The sequence below is a fragment of the Plecotus auritus genome (assembly GCF_963455305.1).
Source record: "Plecotus auritus genome assembly, chromosome: 13".
Lineage (NCBI taxonomy): Eukaryota > Metazoa > Chordata > Mammalia > Chiroptera > Vespertilionidae > Plecotus > Plecotus auritus.
Window position 1 is genome coordinate 27,040,413 of NC_137779.1, and position 15,637 is coordinate 27,056,049.

Consider the following 15,637-nt stretch of genomic DNA (forward strand, 5'->3'; position numbering starts at 1 on the left):
TGGGAAGAGTGTTTAGGAAGAGAAACCAGTGTTTGTTTTTTTGATTTTTACATATTTATGTTCTTGTTCTAAAGTATCTCTTGGTAGTGGGCCACTGGTTTGTTCTGATTCTGTTGCTTTCTATCAAGCAAGTCTTCGCAGAAGAGCTCCTGTTTCTAAGTCTGACTTTAAGGTGAATTTGAAATTTCCAATTAGGTTTCATTCAGATGAAAAAAAAATCTTTTCTCATAGATCAGCACCCTGTTCTCGCTACAGGCTCCCAGACACGCACTAGTAAGTATTCGTTAGGAGAGCCAGGGGAGGCCGCCTTCCTCAACCCTGGCCGCTGCAGCCCTCCCCTGCATTGACTTGATGGAATGTCCCTGACCTGATCTCCCAGCGTACACTTCAAAAAGAGGCTGAAATTGTTGATTGTTATCACATCAGAGAGTCTGGGCCTTTTGTTTTTAGCACTGCAGTGAAGCCAAAGATGAATTTGCTTGTTCTTTATTAAGCTATTCTGATGCTTTTCAGAATGATTTTGACATTGATAACAAACAGTTGTTTTTCTAAGGTCTTTACCAAATACTACATCAAAGCTGAACACTGAATAGAGGGAGGAAAATGACAGTGAAATACTTTTTAAACCAGGGCTTTGTACAAGTTCTCCTGCTTTGATTTCTCAGCTGACATCCGACACTGTTTGTCTTGTGTGATGTTTCCAGATCCATCACAGTTGAGATGTCTGAGAGATGGCGAGTGATGGGAACGCACTTTTCTGGGCTCGACCTATCTGGATTAGAGGGAAGACAGAGAGACGGGGAAGAGCAGAATTGGCACTGGCACCTGCCTTTGGGCACAAAAAATAAAAGGACCCTTTGTGCTTTAGGGCAGCTTATCTTCTGGGCCACACAATAGACTGATCCCTCTCGAGCCTGATAGGGTTTTCTCCAAAGCTCCGGCTGTTGGGTCTTTGTGCCCGTTTCCGGCCTAACCAGAGTGTCAGGTTTCCAGTGTTCTGAGTCTACAGAAAGGGAGCTTGGGAAGCAGTGAAGAGAGGCCAGGCTTTTCTGTGTGTCCAGTAACCCCTGCCCCTTTTTGTTCTGGTTCTGCAGTGTTGCCTGTTATTGTCATGGCATCTCTGAGTTGAACACCCTGAAGGGCATTCATTCCAAGCCATTCATTTAGAAATGTGAAGTTAATTTTTTAAAAATATTATTGTTATCATCAGGAGTTGGTACCAGGATTACAGGATTTTAGGTTCTGATTGAAACCCTTTGGCCTAGTTTTCTTCAGAATTCGCTAAGAAATTCGTGTTTAAAGATAAGAATAGGACCCATTTTTTACATTGAATTTATTGAGGTGACATTGGTTAATAAAATTATATCGGTTTCAGGGGTACAGTTCTACAATACATCATCTGTATATTGTATTGTGTTCACTACCCCAAGGACCCATTTCTATGAAACATAAGTTGACCAGACTGATCCTGGTGAAAGCTCGTCAGTGGAGTCTATGATATGTAAATTTTCCATATTAATAAAGTGTGTCTCTACACCACATTTTAACGAGCTGCCTAGCATTCCTTTATATGGCTATAACATATTTATTTAACCAGTCCTTAATTTTTGTTTCTAACTTTTTTGTATTATAAAAATGCTGTGGTGAACATCTTTATAAGTAAAGATTTCCTTAGAATAAAGTACTAAAGGAGAAATTGCCAAGTAAAGGGGATTTGCATATTTTGAGGGCTTTTGACTCTTAATTACCAAATCGCCATCCTGATCGTTTGCGTCCTTCACGTTCTCATCCACAGTACGAGGGAGCACAGTGCTCTCAGCATTGGGAATTGCCTGTTGACACAGTGCTGTTTGTCATGATTTGTTCAGTGGTCAGTGGTCCCGGTTTCACTGTAGTGAATTTGTGTAAATATATATCACCTTTGCTCACCCCCCAACCTCCTCCTGCTCCCATCCTCTGAAATATATGTTGGAGGAGGAAGGTATTACCAATATTTTCTTCATAAGAGGTGGCATTGAGGTATATTCCAGTTCTGAAAAATAACAGAAGCTGAAGTGTTCCTTTCTGGTAAAACTGAAAAGCAATGAGCCTGTGGACTTAAAGTGACAGAAATGTTACTGGTATGTCCTTTTCCCCAACAGAAACCCAGATGGAGATGTGAGCCCCTGGTGCTACGTGGCAGAGCAGGAGGACGGTGTCTACTGGAAGTACTGCGAGATACCTGCTTGCCAGAGTAAGACCCTCCTGCAGCCCCTGCAGGTTCAGGACCCTCCTGCACCCCCTGCAGGTTCAGGACCCTCACGCAGCCCCTGCAGGTTCAGGACCCTCACGCACCCCCTGCAGGTTCAGGACCCTCACGCACCCCCTGCAGGTTCAGGACACTGAACACTGAGAATGCAGAGTGAAGGCTGCTGCCGGAGGGCAGGCAGTTCAGGTCGCTGGATTTCATGAAGCAGGTGAAGGGAGAAGCCATCCTGGCCTGAGGATTTTTGCTTCTCTTGTTGAGCTTTTCAGAAATGGGGATGCCGGTTCCCTCGGGATCCCATTTCCTTGATGGATAAACTCAACCAGAATTTTTACTTCTACTCAGTTTCCTCATGCTTATTCTCTCATGGGTAGAGATGGCAACAATAGCGCAGTAGCAAGCCCAGGGAAAGTACCTTGTACTTTTGTGAATGAATTTTTTTTTTAGAATGAATGAAGATAGTGAAACTAAGTTATGACACTACTTATTATTTGTATTTAATGCGCTGTGTTCCCTGAAACATGATATTCAGTAAGTATCTAGTTAGACTACTTCCAAAGCCAATGGGATAGACTTTTTCCTCACGTTAGCATTTAGAGGTCCTGTTGTTTTTATGAAAACTTATAACTTGTCCCTTTCTACTACCAAAAAAACCCCACAAAAACAAATCCAAAACATCCCAGTTTCTTTAGTCTTTTACTAGGAGGCCTGTTTTCTAACTGTTCCACTCCTTTATTCCTGTAGTTAGTGTTTATGATATCCAAGATACAAAGGCAGGAAGATACCCTGACCCTCAGGAAATATATGATGTGGCAGAGAACCTTAGAAAGATACCTTAAAACGAAGTAGAAAATATTGTAGGAAGATTTAAAGTACAGAAACCAAAACTAAACATGGTACTATAAGGAGATTCCGAATGTAGTGTTGATAATATCTTCTTAAATATGCCAAAGGGGCAGCGTTTCTCAGTTCCTAGAGCTGAAACAGGACAGCTCATTTATAATCATTTTACCTGAGTAGCTTCTTCCTTGTTATTTAAACCTGCTCCTTGCCCTGCCTCCTTCCTCAGGTCAGGAGCCTGTGTATATAGAGTGATATGGTGGTTTGCATGGAACCTGGGACCCCCCCCCCCCATTCATGCTCACTGCAGCCATCCAGATTCTGATGCCTCAAGGGGAAAGGGTGGCCCCTAAATTGGTGCTGCAGGCCCAGAACTCACCTTTCACAAGTTAAACTTCCAAACGTCACCCTGCTTGGCAGTTAGGCTCTGGTTTCACTATCCTTCCAACATGCGTTTGTCTTGATTCAGTCCCCAAGTTGAGAACAGTAAAGACCAGAGGAAAGGTCTTTTGCTCAGTCTGCTTAATCAAATTTTTAAAATGAAAAACATCTCATTTGGCCCTAGTTATGTAAAGAAGAAAGGGACAGGAGGAGAGGAAAACAGATTTTCCTCGGTCCATTTGTTCGACACAAAGATAGTCTTTTAGTACCAGCCTATGTCATTCTCTCAGGAATGGCAGAGAGGGGCTTTCAATCTGGGCACTTTTGTTTAGAAAGATAATCCTCAACTTGCATTTATAAAATGTAATTTGGGCCAATGGGAGCTGACTCAATGTGGTCACTGAAACTAAGGTTCAGAAGAGAAAATTAGAGCAAAAATGGTACAAGCCACCTAGTACCCCTCTAATTCAATCCAAAAAAGGAAAATTTAATATCATTTCCTTTCCGTATGGCCCTTTGGTAACCCTCTCAAAGCTCCTAACGCTGGCCTTGAAATGGTCTGGGTAGGGAGACTTACAGAAATTTAGAATGAGCACTGGGCAGTGCCTAGTTTGAGGGGGTTGGGAGTGCCTTGGAAAAGCCTTACGTTCACCTTGTGGGCACCAGGGCTCCCCACCAAGCTGAGGCTCAAACCTTGAGTCTGGCAGAACATTGTGCATCGAGTGTGTCTGATTAGCATAGTTGAGAAAGACTCCTGTGATATTTGCAGCAAGAGACCTTAGGAATTGCCTTAGTGGACTCAACGGAGTACATGCCTGCCTATTTTAGGCCAGTTTCGCCCTATTTCTGGATGTGGAGTCATAATTTTCATGAATAATACTAAGCCTCTGTGTGAAGCCCCACTATTCATGATTAGCACTGAACTTGTCATACAGGAAAAGGCCTGTGACATGATCAGACTCCTGGAAAGTTCATATCTGAATATAACAGACCCAGCAGGAGCCAGGGGGAATGAATGTTTAGGGACAAAGCAGAGTGTGGTTGAATGGCGGGCCATTGTGTGAAGACCGGAATCTCTGCCCCTCGGCGTGGTACATAGAGAGCTAAAACGAGCGGGGAGGCAGCGATGGAGTGTGACTCAAAAGGGGGCACAGAGAAATTGGAACTGTGCTCTTGACCTACAGAGCACGGATCAGAACTTACCGTTACAAGGAGCACACTCTGCAGTAATTGGATTTGCTCTTCAAACCACTTCTGTCGATGTGTTTCTCAGAATCCCCGAGGTTTTAGTGCAGGCAAAAGAAATACAGGGTTTTAAAAGCAGATTCCAACATTATCAAATTTATCATCCCTCTAGAGTCCACTCTAAATCTGCTGGTTTGACTATTGCGGGGGAAATCATTTGGCTTAAAATCTGTCGTTTGCATATCTCTTTTGTAAAAAACCTTCCTCACCATTCTAATTCCCACTTATTTCACTGCTTGAGGGACATGCTTGTATGGACCTCAGCATTGCTCTTGCTTTGCTCTATTTTACTTACCGGTTCTTTATAACAGCGTTGTTTTTTAAAGTAGATAATCTAGTTGTGAGTCAGGGGAGGAACCTGAAAATGGCATTAAAAGCTAATATAATTTTCTTCACACACAGCTGATTTGGGCCACATGCATGAAAACTTACCTTTCATCTCTGAGAGTTATTTTTTGTTTACTATCAAACATTCACCTGATTTCTATAAACCCAACTATAAAAATTCATCTTTGAAATAATTAACAAAATTTGAATACAGACTATTAGATTATATTAAGGACTCACTGTTAATTGTATTAGGTACAATAAAGTTCTTTTAAATTATAGATACATACTGAAATATTTGTGGTTAAAATAATACTATATCTGGGATTTGTTTTAAAATGGTCCAGCCTCCCAAAAACTGAGTGGGTGGGGTGGGGGAAATAGATGAAATGAGATTTTTTTTTTTTTTTTTTTTTTTGCGAAGTGGTCCTTTGGCCCTGGCTGCTGTGGCTTAGTTGGTTGGGTGTCATCCTGTGTATGGGAAGGTTGCCGGTAAGATTCTCTATACGGGCTCCATTATGCAGGAGGGTCATACAGGAGACAGCCAATGGATGTTTCACTCTCACAGTGTTTCTTTCTCTCCCTCTCCCTTCCTCTTTCTCTAAAAATCAATTTTAAAAATATCTCAGAGTAAAAAAAAAAGTGGACATTTGTTGATACAGAGTGCCAGGTTCATTATTCTTTCCTACTTTTGTGTACTAGTATATTTCAAAGTTTCCATTGCAAAATATAAATTTTATAATATTTTTAAATTTTATGGTATTTTAAATATTAAAAAATTAAATGCATTCAAAATATATGGATTCAAATGTGTAATAAGAGTAACCTAAATTGTAATACTTTTACATGTAGCTCACAGGAATATGTGTTATTAAAATTAGTGATTACAGTTTTTGTTATTGAGGTGAATAAAGCTGTTAGTTATTCTTTAAGGTTATTAAAACTGTTATTTAAGTTAGTTATTAAAGTTAAAGCTAGTTATTAAAGATAGTTATTTAAACTTAGTTACTGAAGTTTAAAATCACAAGGACTCTAGAGGTTATTAGCTGTGACAAATAACAATTTTTTTTACGCTCCAACCGTATGCTAGACCTTACACAAATGGGGGACACAAGGATGGCATTGGTCTGCAGCCTGGGCTAGGAGGAGCCCCTGGTCTAGAACTGAAGGCAGACACATAAACAGATGGGTATATGCAAGATACTCTATAACAAGTGAGACGAGCAAGAGGTTGGCAGCACTGAAGAGGGCCAGCTGCCCTGGCATGGTGGGAGGCAGGGGCTACTGCTTGTCAAAGAGGGCTTCTGGAAGAACGGGGGTCTCAGTGAGGGGCTTCTCCAACTTTAAGGTTCCATGTGAAAACGTAGTAGTGCAGTCAGCAGGGATCTTACTCAGATGCAGATTCTGATTCAGTAGGCCTGGGATACACTTGAGACTCTCCGTTTCTAACAGGCCCCCGGATGCTGGAGCTGCAGGGCCACGCTTTTTAGTAGCTGAGTTCTAGATGGTAGGGTTGGGTGGAGCAGAGAGGACATTGGAGGCAGAGGGAACAGTTTGTGTGCACACGCGCACACACTCGAATGCCCAAGTAAAGCCAGTGTTGCTGAGAAGGAAGGCAGGAGATGAGGTCTGAGAAGAATTAGGTGGGGCCAGATAACGGGAGGTCTTATGGTCTGGATCCGGAGCTTGGACTTGACCCAGGAAAATGGTGATGAGGCTGAGGAGAGTGGGGAGTGTCAGGAGACATTTCTCCATAGTTTCTTAAGTCTCCATATTAGGAATTTAGGGCAAGGCTTCTCCCTCTTAATCTGTGAGACGTTCTCAAGTGATTGTATCAGTCACACAGGCCAGCCCTACCAGGATGCCAGTGATAGCACCTGGGCAATATGGGACCTCTGGTCAGTCTCAGCCAGAGACCCCACAGGCTCAAGTTCCTTTTAATTAAGTAACACCCTGACCTTTGTTAAAACAGGTCTGTTTTTCCTTACAAAAATGCAGCCCCAAAACCAGGATTTGAAAACTTCCAATTGTCATCCTACTAAGAGTTTTTAAAACTATGTTCAGAGTTTGGGTAAAAAGCCAAGGGCACTTTGGCAGTGGTGGTCAAGGCGGTCTCTCAGTTATAGGAAATGTTTTGTTTCTGTCAGCATTTTCTGCATTTTAATGTCAACGCTGATTTTTAGTATGTTTTAGCTTTTATTTTAGCTATTATTGAGTACCTACTGTGTACAAAGCATTTATATTCACATTATCTTATTTATCTTTTTTCAGCAGCCCTATGAAGCAAGTGGTATGTCCTCTTCCAACCACCCATGCCCCATTGTTCAAATGAGAAAATGAGGCTAAAGTAGTTAAGTGATTTGATGAGGATTACGCTCTGAGCCAAACAGGATTTGAATCTAGGATTCCTAATGGCAAGACCAGTGCCCTTTCTTTCCAGTACTCGAGAAAAGTCCCATTTCTTTTATTTCTGTGAAAAAAAGGGACCCTGGGATGGATCCAGGCTACTGTTGAGGTCATTCCTGAGAATATTCTTTGTGGATTGTTTGGGAATTAGAGTTTGAAATTCTGATAGTATGCCGAATTATTAAGATTGCCTTTTTGACATCGTGGAAACCAAAGGATTAACTCAGTGGCGACAGAGGGTCTGCAGTTCAAGCTGTTAGCTCTAAGTCATTTTCTTTTCTTCTTTGGGTTTGGGAAATCCCAAGCCCCAGGAGTAAGGCAGGCTGCAATGGTATCCAGGAAGCATTTGTTGCACAGCAGAGTGGCTCTGTAGAATGTTGGACTGTCTCCGCGGGTGTTCCCAGCCCAGCTGTTCTCAGCTGGGAAGGGGCTCCCCAGAGTCGGAGCCTTTGCATAAACACTGCATCAAGAGCCTTGTCCAGGCCGCAGGGTCTCTCCATGTCTTCCTTGTATGAGCTGAAGTTCACCTTGAGAAAAACACAGCGTCTCTGTGCATCATTAACACCGTACAGCTAAAGCAAAACCTCAAGCTTAGGCCATAGCCAAAGCAATATTGAAGTGAACGTTAATAATACAAATTATGCATACTAATTTTTTTCACCTCTTCTCTCTTTCTATTACAATTACATAATGTTTTTAATTGAACCCTTTAGACTGCCCAAGTTAGCATTGTCAGAATCCTGTTTGTTTGTTTTGTTGTTGTTTATTCTTGCTTTATAAGAGTAGTTTTGTTTTCCCAACTAGACTAAATTTTTCAAAGATAGGATCGGGGTAGCTCTGGAATTTCTGTGAAGGAGAGGCTTAAGACAGAAAGGGAGACTGAAGGATTTCTTTTAAAGCTGTATTTACATAGCAGGCACCCTCATTTTACTTGGGTTGCATGTTATTTATGGAGGGGTGTTGATGGAATTTATGGGGGCTTTCCCCCGTCAAGCCATATTAACAATTTTCCACAACACCTAGCACAGTGGAGGCCATACCAGGTGCTCACAAGTATTCTTGATGATGTGAAATCATGTGTCTTCCAATAAGAAAGAAAACGAAAACTAGTAAAAAGTGTATGGACTTGAGAGTCACACCAGCTTAGGTTTGAATCACTACTCATTTAATAGTTTATGGCAAAACGACTCTCCCCTGAACCTTGGTTTCTTCACCCATGCCTTCCAGGGTTGTTTTGAAGATTAATGAGTAAAATATACACAATCCTCAGATTTCAGCACATGGTAGGCCTGGAAGTACTGGCAGGTATTGTGGTGGCCTCTGCCTTCCCCCAAAGAGAGACTCCCACTGGCATGTGTCAGCCTAAATAGGTCATTCCTAACCTGCGTGCTATTTCTGTCCATTCCTTTTATACCTGACTAACCTGGGGACTCAGGAGCGCGCCTCAGCCTCTGTGGTGGCATTGCACTCAGGGAACACGAGAGGTCCTGCATTTGTCCCTACAATGCCGTTTTATGCTTTCAGATATGGCATCTACTCAATTAGTCTTTGTTTTTGGCAGTGGACATTGTTTAGCTTTCTGTTAAAAAGCATAGGCTTTCTGAACCAAATGGACATTTTCCTCAGTGACAGATATATAATGTATTTCTAAGATGTTCTAAAGCAGTTGTTTAAAGCATACTAATCACTTAAAAAGGGAAACTCATGTAGATCATTAAGGATGATTTTACTGAACATCTTTACACCAGCACTTGCCTGTAAGGAATATATGTAAACATAAGAAATAGTCCCTGCCCTCAATCTTATGATGTAATTAGGAATCTGAGTTATAAACATAGGAGAAAATTGGACACCAGCCCACCGGTTATATAAATAAGTTTGAATTATGAGTTAGTGTGCTGTGAGTTTTTGAAGATGAGAGGGCCAGGATGGGTGGTGGAAATTGGAGGCGTCCTCCTGGAGAAAGGCAGATGGAGCTGGAAGGGGCAGACAGAGCCTGACGGAGACTTGGAGGAAGGTCACAGGATTGGTGTGCTGTGGGTTGGGAACCGAGCTGCCCAAGTAGAAGAGTGGACAGAGAGGAACCAGATCAGACCTCGAAGGTCAGAGTTCACTCGAGGGAAACTGACATACGGAAAGCCCTAGTTTAGGAAGATGAGCCCAGAGTACATTTATAGGGTGGATCAGGGGAAGGCAGTTTGGGGAAGAGAGGATGGGTATAGATTTCTAAATCCAGGGGATAGGGGCCTGAGCAATGATAGCAGCAGTGAGATAAGTCAGGAAGGGTTAAATCCAAGATGCATTTAGGAAGAAGACTGAACTTGATGACAAGTGCAATATATAAGGGATGAAACAGCAGAAAAAGTAAGAGATGACCCTGTGGTTCGTTGCCTGGGGTATTTGTGGTGTCCCTGCGAAAAAAGTTCAAGTCAACAAACTGAGCTCTTCTTCCCAGAGACGCAGCTGTATCATTGCTCTTGAACTTGGACTGACCTTTTTTCAAGTAAGGTGTCCGTTACTGCCTAACAAGCCACCCCCACACCCTAGTGGCCTAAAACAACAGCAGCTTATCATTTCTCCTGACTCTGTGGGTTGGCTGCGTTTCGGCCAGGCTGTTCCTCTGCTACTCTCCTACGGGTCCCATCAGGTGGCTGCATTCAGCTGGGTGCTCTGCTGGGGCCAGGACATTCAGGATGGCTTCAGGATTCTCCCTGGGTGACCATGCTTTTCCGCAGCGTAGTCAGACCTCTTCCGTGGTGGCTTCTTCCAAGGAAGAGGAAGCAGAAGCTGCCTGTCCTCTCAAGGCATGAACTCAGAAGTCCACCTCTGATTTTATTGATCAAAGGAAGTTAAAAGGCCAGCTTAGACTCACAAGTAGGTGAAACTGATTCCAACTATTTAAGTAGGGAATGACACGCATGTATGGGCGGGGGGCGGGGGGAGGCGGATTATTAGAGCCTCCTTTGGAGACTGTCTACCGCATTAAATAACCAGAAATTACATCTCGGAGAGGAACTACCACCGGAAGAGAACTACTGCTGTGACACATCCGTGGAGTCAGGATCCTTAGGAACTCTTACTCCTTCCCCTACAGTTAAAATTTCATAGAGGAGAAAAGGCTGTTTACTTATTGATTTGGGTGAGTTATTATAGACTCAGAGACACATGTGGGGGCTGCTTGAAGATTCAGAGTGACTGAAAGGAGAGTTGAGAAATAAATGTATAGAGGTAAGGGGGCCGTATTGTTATAGAACTTGGACCAAGATGGCAGGTGGCAGATTTGGAATGGCTTTAGATGGACAGGATGGGTATGCTCATGGTCGCAGGCTGAGCGTGTGGATGTATCTACACTTACCCCATTGATTCTCTGATGGAAGTATTCTAAATGATTGGTCCCCTTATAGGACTCAAGCAGCAGAATCGTGTGTGTACTTAGTCCTTGTCCCCATGGAAGTGTTGGAGGTGAGAGTGGCATCTGGTGTTTGGCCACTGGGGTCAGACCAAACCTTGGTTCAGCAACATCAGTACTTGAGGTCTGGCTGGGAAAGAATTCAGAACTAAGACTCCAACTATAAGAGAAAGTTTATTTAGAGAGTCACAGAGATAGAAGAAATGGGCTCGGGAAACAAATTACAGAGGCAAAAAGAGGGCTCTTGGAGCTTAGGAAAGAGAAAGGTGAAGAGCCTGGGGAGCAGAAGAGGGGGAGGGGAAAGGCATGAGGGTGCTCCTGAGCTGAGCGCACTGGGTCCTGGTCCAAAGGGTGGGGATTTTAGGGGAAGTCCCAGGAGAGGATCTCAGTAGAATATTCATCAGCTTTCCAGGTGAGTCCTTTCAGGGTAGTGGTCTGCACTGATTGGTTGGCCAGGGCAGGGGGTCATTAGTCAAAGAGGCATCACTTGTCTGGTTTTGCTGCTTTTCTTGGCTTCAAGCTGAAACACTACTGAGGCCTACACATCATCTCCAGGGGTTAATGCTCAAGGGAGTGGTCATGCAGGGGCCCACGTGGGACGCGCATGAGGCCACTCTTTGGCTCCTTGTTCCTTCTCCAAGGGGGTCTACCACATGACTAGCGACATGCCAGGGGAGGAAAGGTCATGGAAGGGTCCAAACTGAATGACCAGTGAGATGCTAGGGGAGAAAAGGTTACCCTGGGAGTGAGGTTCTTGTTTTCCCAGATTTGCCTGTTGTTGGCACCCAGGGCTTTGCGCCCTGTTGACCTTCTGTACTTGGTCTATCTTCCTTGCTCTGCTCATGTCTGTCTAACTGCCTACCACAGAAGGAAGAAATCTGCCACCGAGGCACCAATGCTGAGTGCCTGGGGCAGGAGATGGGCTCTGCCACACAAGGTTAAATGATATTTAAAATAAGCAGCGTCACTGCATCATTTCTGAAGAAACAGATTTTACTTATAAGAAAAAAATAATAGATATTTTGTAGACCCAGGAAAGAGTTTTCTAAAACATTGGACAAAAACTTTGCTTTTAGTTTCTTTCTTTCTTTTTTTTTTAAATATATTTTATTGATTTCAGAGAGGAAGGGAGAAGGAAAGAGAGAGAGAAACATCATTGATGAGAGAGAATCATTGACCCACTGCCTCCTGCAGGCCCCCTACTGGGAACCGAGCCCACCGCCCAGGCATGTGCCCTTGACTGGAATCGAACCCGGGACCTTTCAGTCCGCAGGCTGACGCTCTGTCCACTGAGCCAAACCAGCTAGGGCGCTTTTAGTTTCTTAAATGTCCCAGATCTGGCCAGAGCACTGGAATAGAAAACATAGTAACAGTCAGGACTTCTTCTTATGCAAATTACCATCTGAAGATGCATATTCATATTGAGCTTTTACCATAATGGGTATGCTTTATGTCTTTGTTAGGAATTGTTTGATTGCCAGGAATAGAACTCCCTCAAGCTGACTTGAGCAAAAGGGATTTATTGGAAGGACATTGGGAGTATATCATAAAACTCAACCCCAGAGTCCCAAGAACCTGGGAAGAAAGTTTCCACTCTTGCATGGCCTCCCACCTCTTCCTCTCTCTCAGCATGGCATTCATCCTTCTTCCTGTTTGTGTACCAACAGAATCAGCTCACCCATCAACTCACATGGCTCAAACATGGCTGGCCGCCTTACTCCCACTTGACAGAACCCTATAAATCCAGTGCCTACAATTCATTAACTGGAATCCCAATTCCAGCTTCCTGGGAGAGAAATCTGGTGGCCCCAGTGGGAGTAAGCCGTGGCCAAAGGCATGGGTCCTGTAGCCTGTCCCCAACGAGCATCCGTTGTGGGAGCAGGGTCTCTGAGAAGGTGCGTGGGCAATAGGTGGTCTTCAGCTGTGGAAGCCCCATGGAGATGCGTGTAGCACCTTCCCAGTGAGGCCACTGTTATATCCGAATGTAGCAGATGTTGAATAAGCCTGCCTGGTTGCTTCCTAACAGTCCCTGGTGATAGTCAAAGAACAGTAGTTCCTGGGTTAATCTGAATAGAGGGCCATCTCCCTCAGCCACCTCTAAAACTAGTATCTGTAAGGAACTCTGAACATCTGAAGAGAATGTTGGTAATTAACCGTCATGAGTTTTAAAGCATCAACTATGATAAACAAGGGGTTCATGTGTATCTTAAGATGATTTTTTAAAAATTGAAAGTGATGAGGCCTCTTTGGTAAGACGAAAAATGCATGACTGAGCCACAGGACTTTAAAGTGGTCTTGGAAATGAAAAGGAATTTGAGAACAAATATCCTTTTTCAAATGGAGTTTTCCTCTCTGCTTCTGGGAAGAGCTGAGGGTGGGTTGCAGCCTGGAAATCCACTCAGTTGACCAGTAACGCTTTTGAAGACTCCATGACGTGTCTTCTCCGGGGAGACTTGGAGCCACAGTTTCCAGTGCGACTCAGAGGGCAGTGGCACCACGTAGAGGCTGCATGTTTCAGAGGCTGGCCTTGTGCACAGAGCGGTGAGGGACTAATGTGTTTGAGAATTCTATCTTTAATCTCAGGGAGTGATTTTCATTTAGCTCCCCAGACTGGGCCTATCAGAAAAAGGGCCAGGGACACCAGAAAAAAACACCAACCATGGTGTGAGAATCGGCGCCCCTAGAGCGCCACTCTGCTCCCCATTTCCATCTTGTATGTCGTCCCCCCGCCCCAACCCCAAAACCCTTAACCTCACTGGTTTCTTCTCTGTCACACAGCAATGACATCGCCTGTCCTGCCATCCTGAAGGGCTATGGGTTTCATGCAAAGCTGCTTACATGAAAGCACACTGTATGCTAGCCAGATAAATGTAAGAGATGGACATTTGAATATCTGGAATCAAACCTAGTTTTCTGAGGTGGCTGCCTTTGATTTTTGTCTTTTAATTCAACGCTGTTTTATGTTTCTATTACTAAGCAAGTTGTTCCTGTTTGTGTGGTGAATGATGAAAGCTTTATTCCATATAATGATAATAAACACTATTTATCCAGCACATACTATCTTGCCAGGTCTTGTAGTGTTTACTTTATTTACATTATCTTTTTAATTCTCCCTTGAGGCCTGTATTGTTCCTCATTCTACTGCTGATAAAACCGAACGCGGAAAGGCGAGGCTCCGCCCTCCGGGACTGGCCCAGCTCTTCAGGTCTGGGCTTGGCTCTTGGGTGGCTTCCACCCTTCGGGACTGGCTTTGGCTGTTCGGCTCTAGGTTGGTGTCTCAGGGTCTAGGGTCGGGTCTTCCGAACCAGTGTCGGCCCTTTGGGACCAGATTTGGCTCTTAGGCCTTGGCTGGGCTGCTCTGAGCTAAGTTCATTGAAATCCAATTGACCCGGGCCATGGGGAAGCCCCGGTCTCCACAAGATTGCCTTAGAGCAGTGGTTCTCAACCTTCCTAACGCCGCGACCCTTTAATACAGTTCCTCATGTGGTGGTTACCCCCGACCATAAAATTATTTTCGTTGCTACTTCATAACTAATTTTGCTACTGTTATGAATCGCAATGTAAATATCTGTGTTTTCCGATGGTCTTAGGCGACTCTGCTAGCGGTTCTCAACCTGTGGGTATTAAAGTTAACCTTCATGGTAAACTCAGTTATCTAAAATGGTACCTCTAGGTCGCCAAAGAGGACAGTGAGCAGGCAGGTCTCAAAACCAACGGTTACTCGCTTTAAGTGAATGTTGTTACAGATCAGCTCTGCTCTTCCCTTCTGCTCTGCTCTCTTCCTTCACTGCTGCCTAAGAAATGCCTTTACCCACTCACTCCATGATTTTAGCTGGCGACACAGAACATTTGTTCATTTAACACAGTCTCAGAGCACCTGCCATGTGACCAGGACCATGCCAGGCCCTGGGAATACAATGGTGTGCGAAAGATAGTCCTACGCTTAAGTGGTTCCTGGGTAATTGGGGGGGAGAGACACATAAACAGATGTTCAGAATCAAGTTCAGCATAGGCTGCTATAGGATTATACAGCAGGGGCATATAACCTTTTTTTGTGTGGGTGGGGGGATAAAAGGGGGGCCATGGGGCTTCCCAGGAAAAATGATGCTCAGGCTGCGATCTTAAGTAGGGAAGAATATTCCAAGCAGAGGGAATAACATGTACAAAAGTCCAGAGGCCAGAGTGCAGTGTGCAGTTGGGAAACTTGCAAATACACTGTGATTTATTTTGACCTACAGATACAGTGTGAGCCCAGGATAGAGGGGTCATCCTGATGGGGGAAGGGGAGCAGCACAGAGGGGGCAAGGCCCTGTGTAACATGTGAGAGAGTTGGGACTTCACCTTGGGGGGTAGCCAGGGATCTTCGAGGGTTTTAAGCAGGGCCCCAGCTTTAAGCATTGCTCTCCAGCTCCTATTACTTTTCTCTCTGTGTGTCGCTGGTCATACTCACTTCTTTTTGTTCCTGCAAGGCCAAGGCCATTCTTGTGTTAGGCTCTGCCCGTGCCACTACTTCTGCCTGGAATGTACTGTAAAGACTATTCTGGTTGCAATTGACGAATTAGATTAGAGGAGGGTAAGCCTAGACAGGGATGGAATAGGAGGCTGAAGCAGCAATCTAAGAGAGAGGAGAAGGTGTTCTAAACTGGGGAAGTGGCAGTGGGGATAGAGAGACATGGACAGATGTCTGGTAGAATTGACAGTGTCCAGCAAGTGATTAACTTGGACGGCAAGGGTGATACCTCAGGCCATTGATATTCAGATGGATGGAGCAACAACGTGCTGTG

The 15,637-nt window shown here is 44.2% G+C and overlaps 1 protein-coding gene across 1 annotated transcript in view; it reads left to right on the plus strand.

Moving 5' to 3' along the window:
- Positions 1 to 15,637, plus strand: part of KREMEN1 (kringle containing transmembrane protein 1) — a 55,086-nt gene that overhangs the window by 17,652 nt on the left and 21,797 nt on the right. Inside the window, exon 3 of the mRNA XM_080649651.1 lies at positions 2,142 to 2,233. Within this exon, the coding sequence (XP_080505777.1) occupies positions 2,142 to 2,233 (92 nt within the window). The remainder of the gene's footprint in view (positions 1 to 2,141; positions 2,234 to 15,637) is intronic.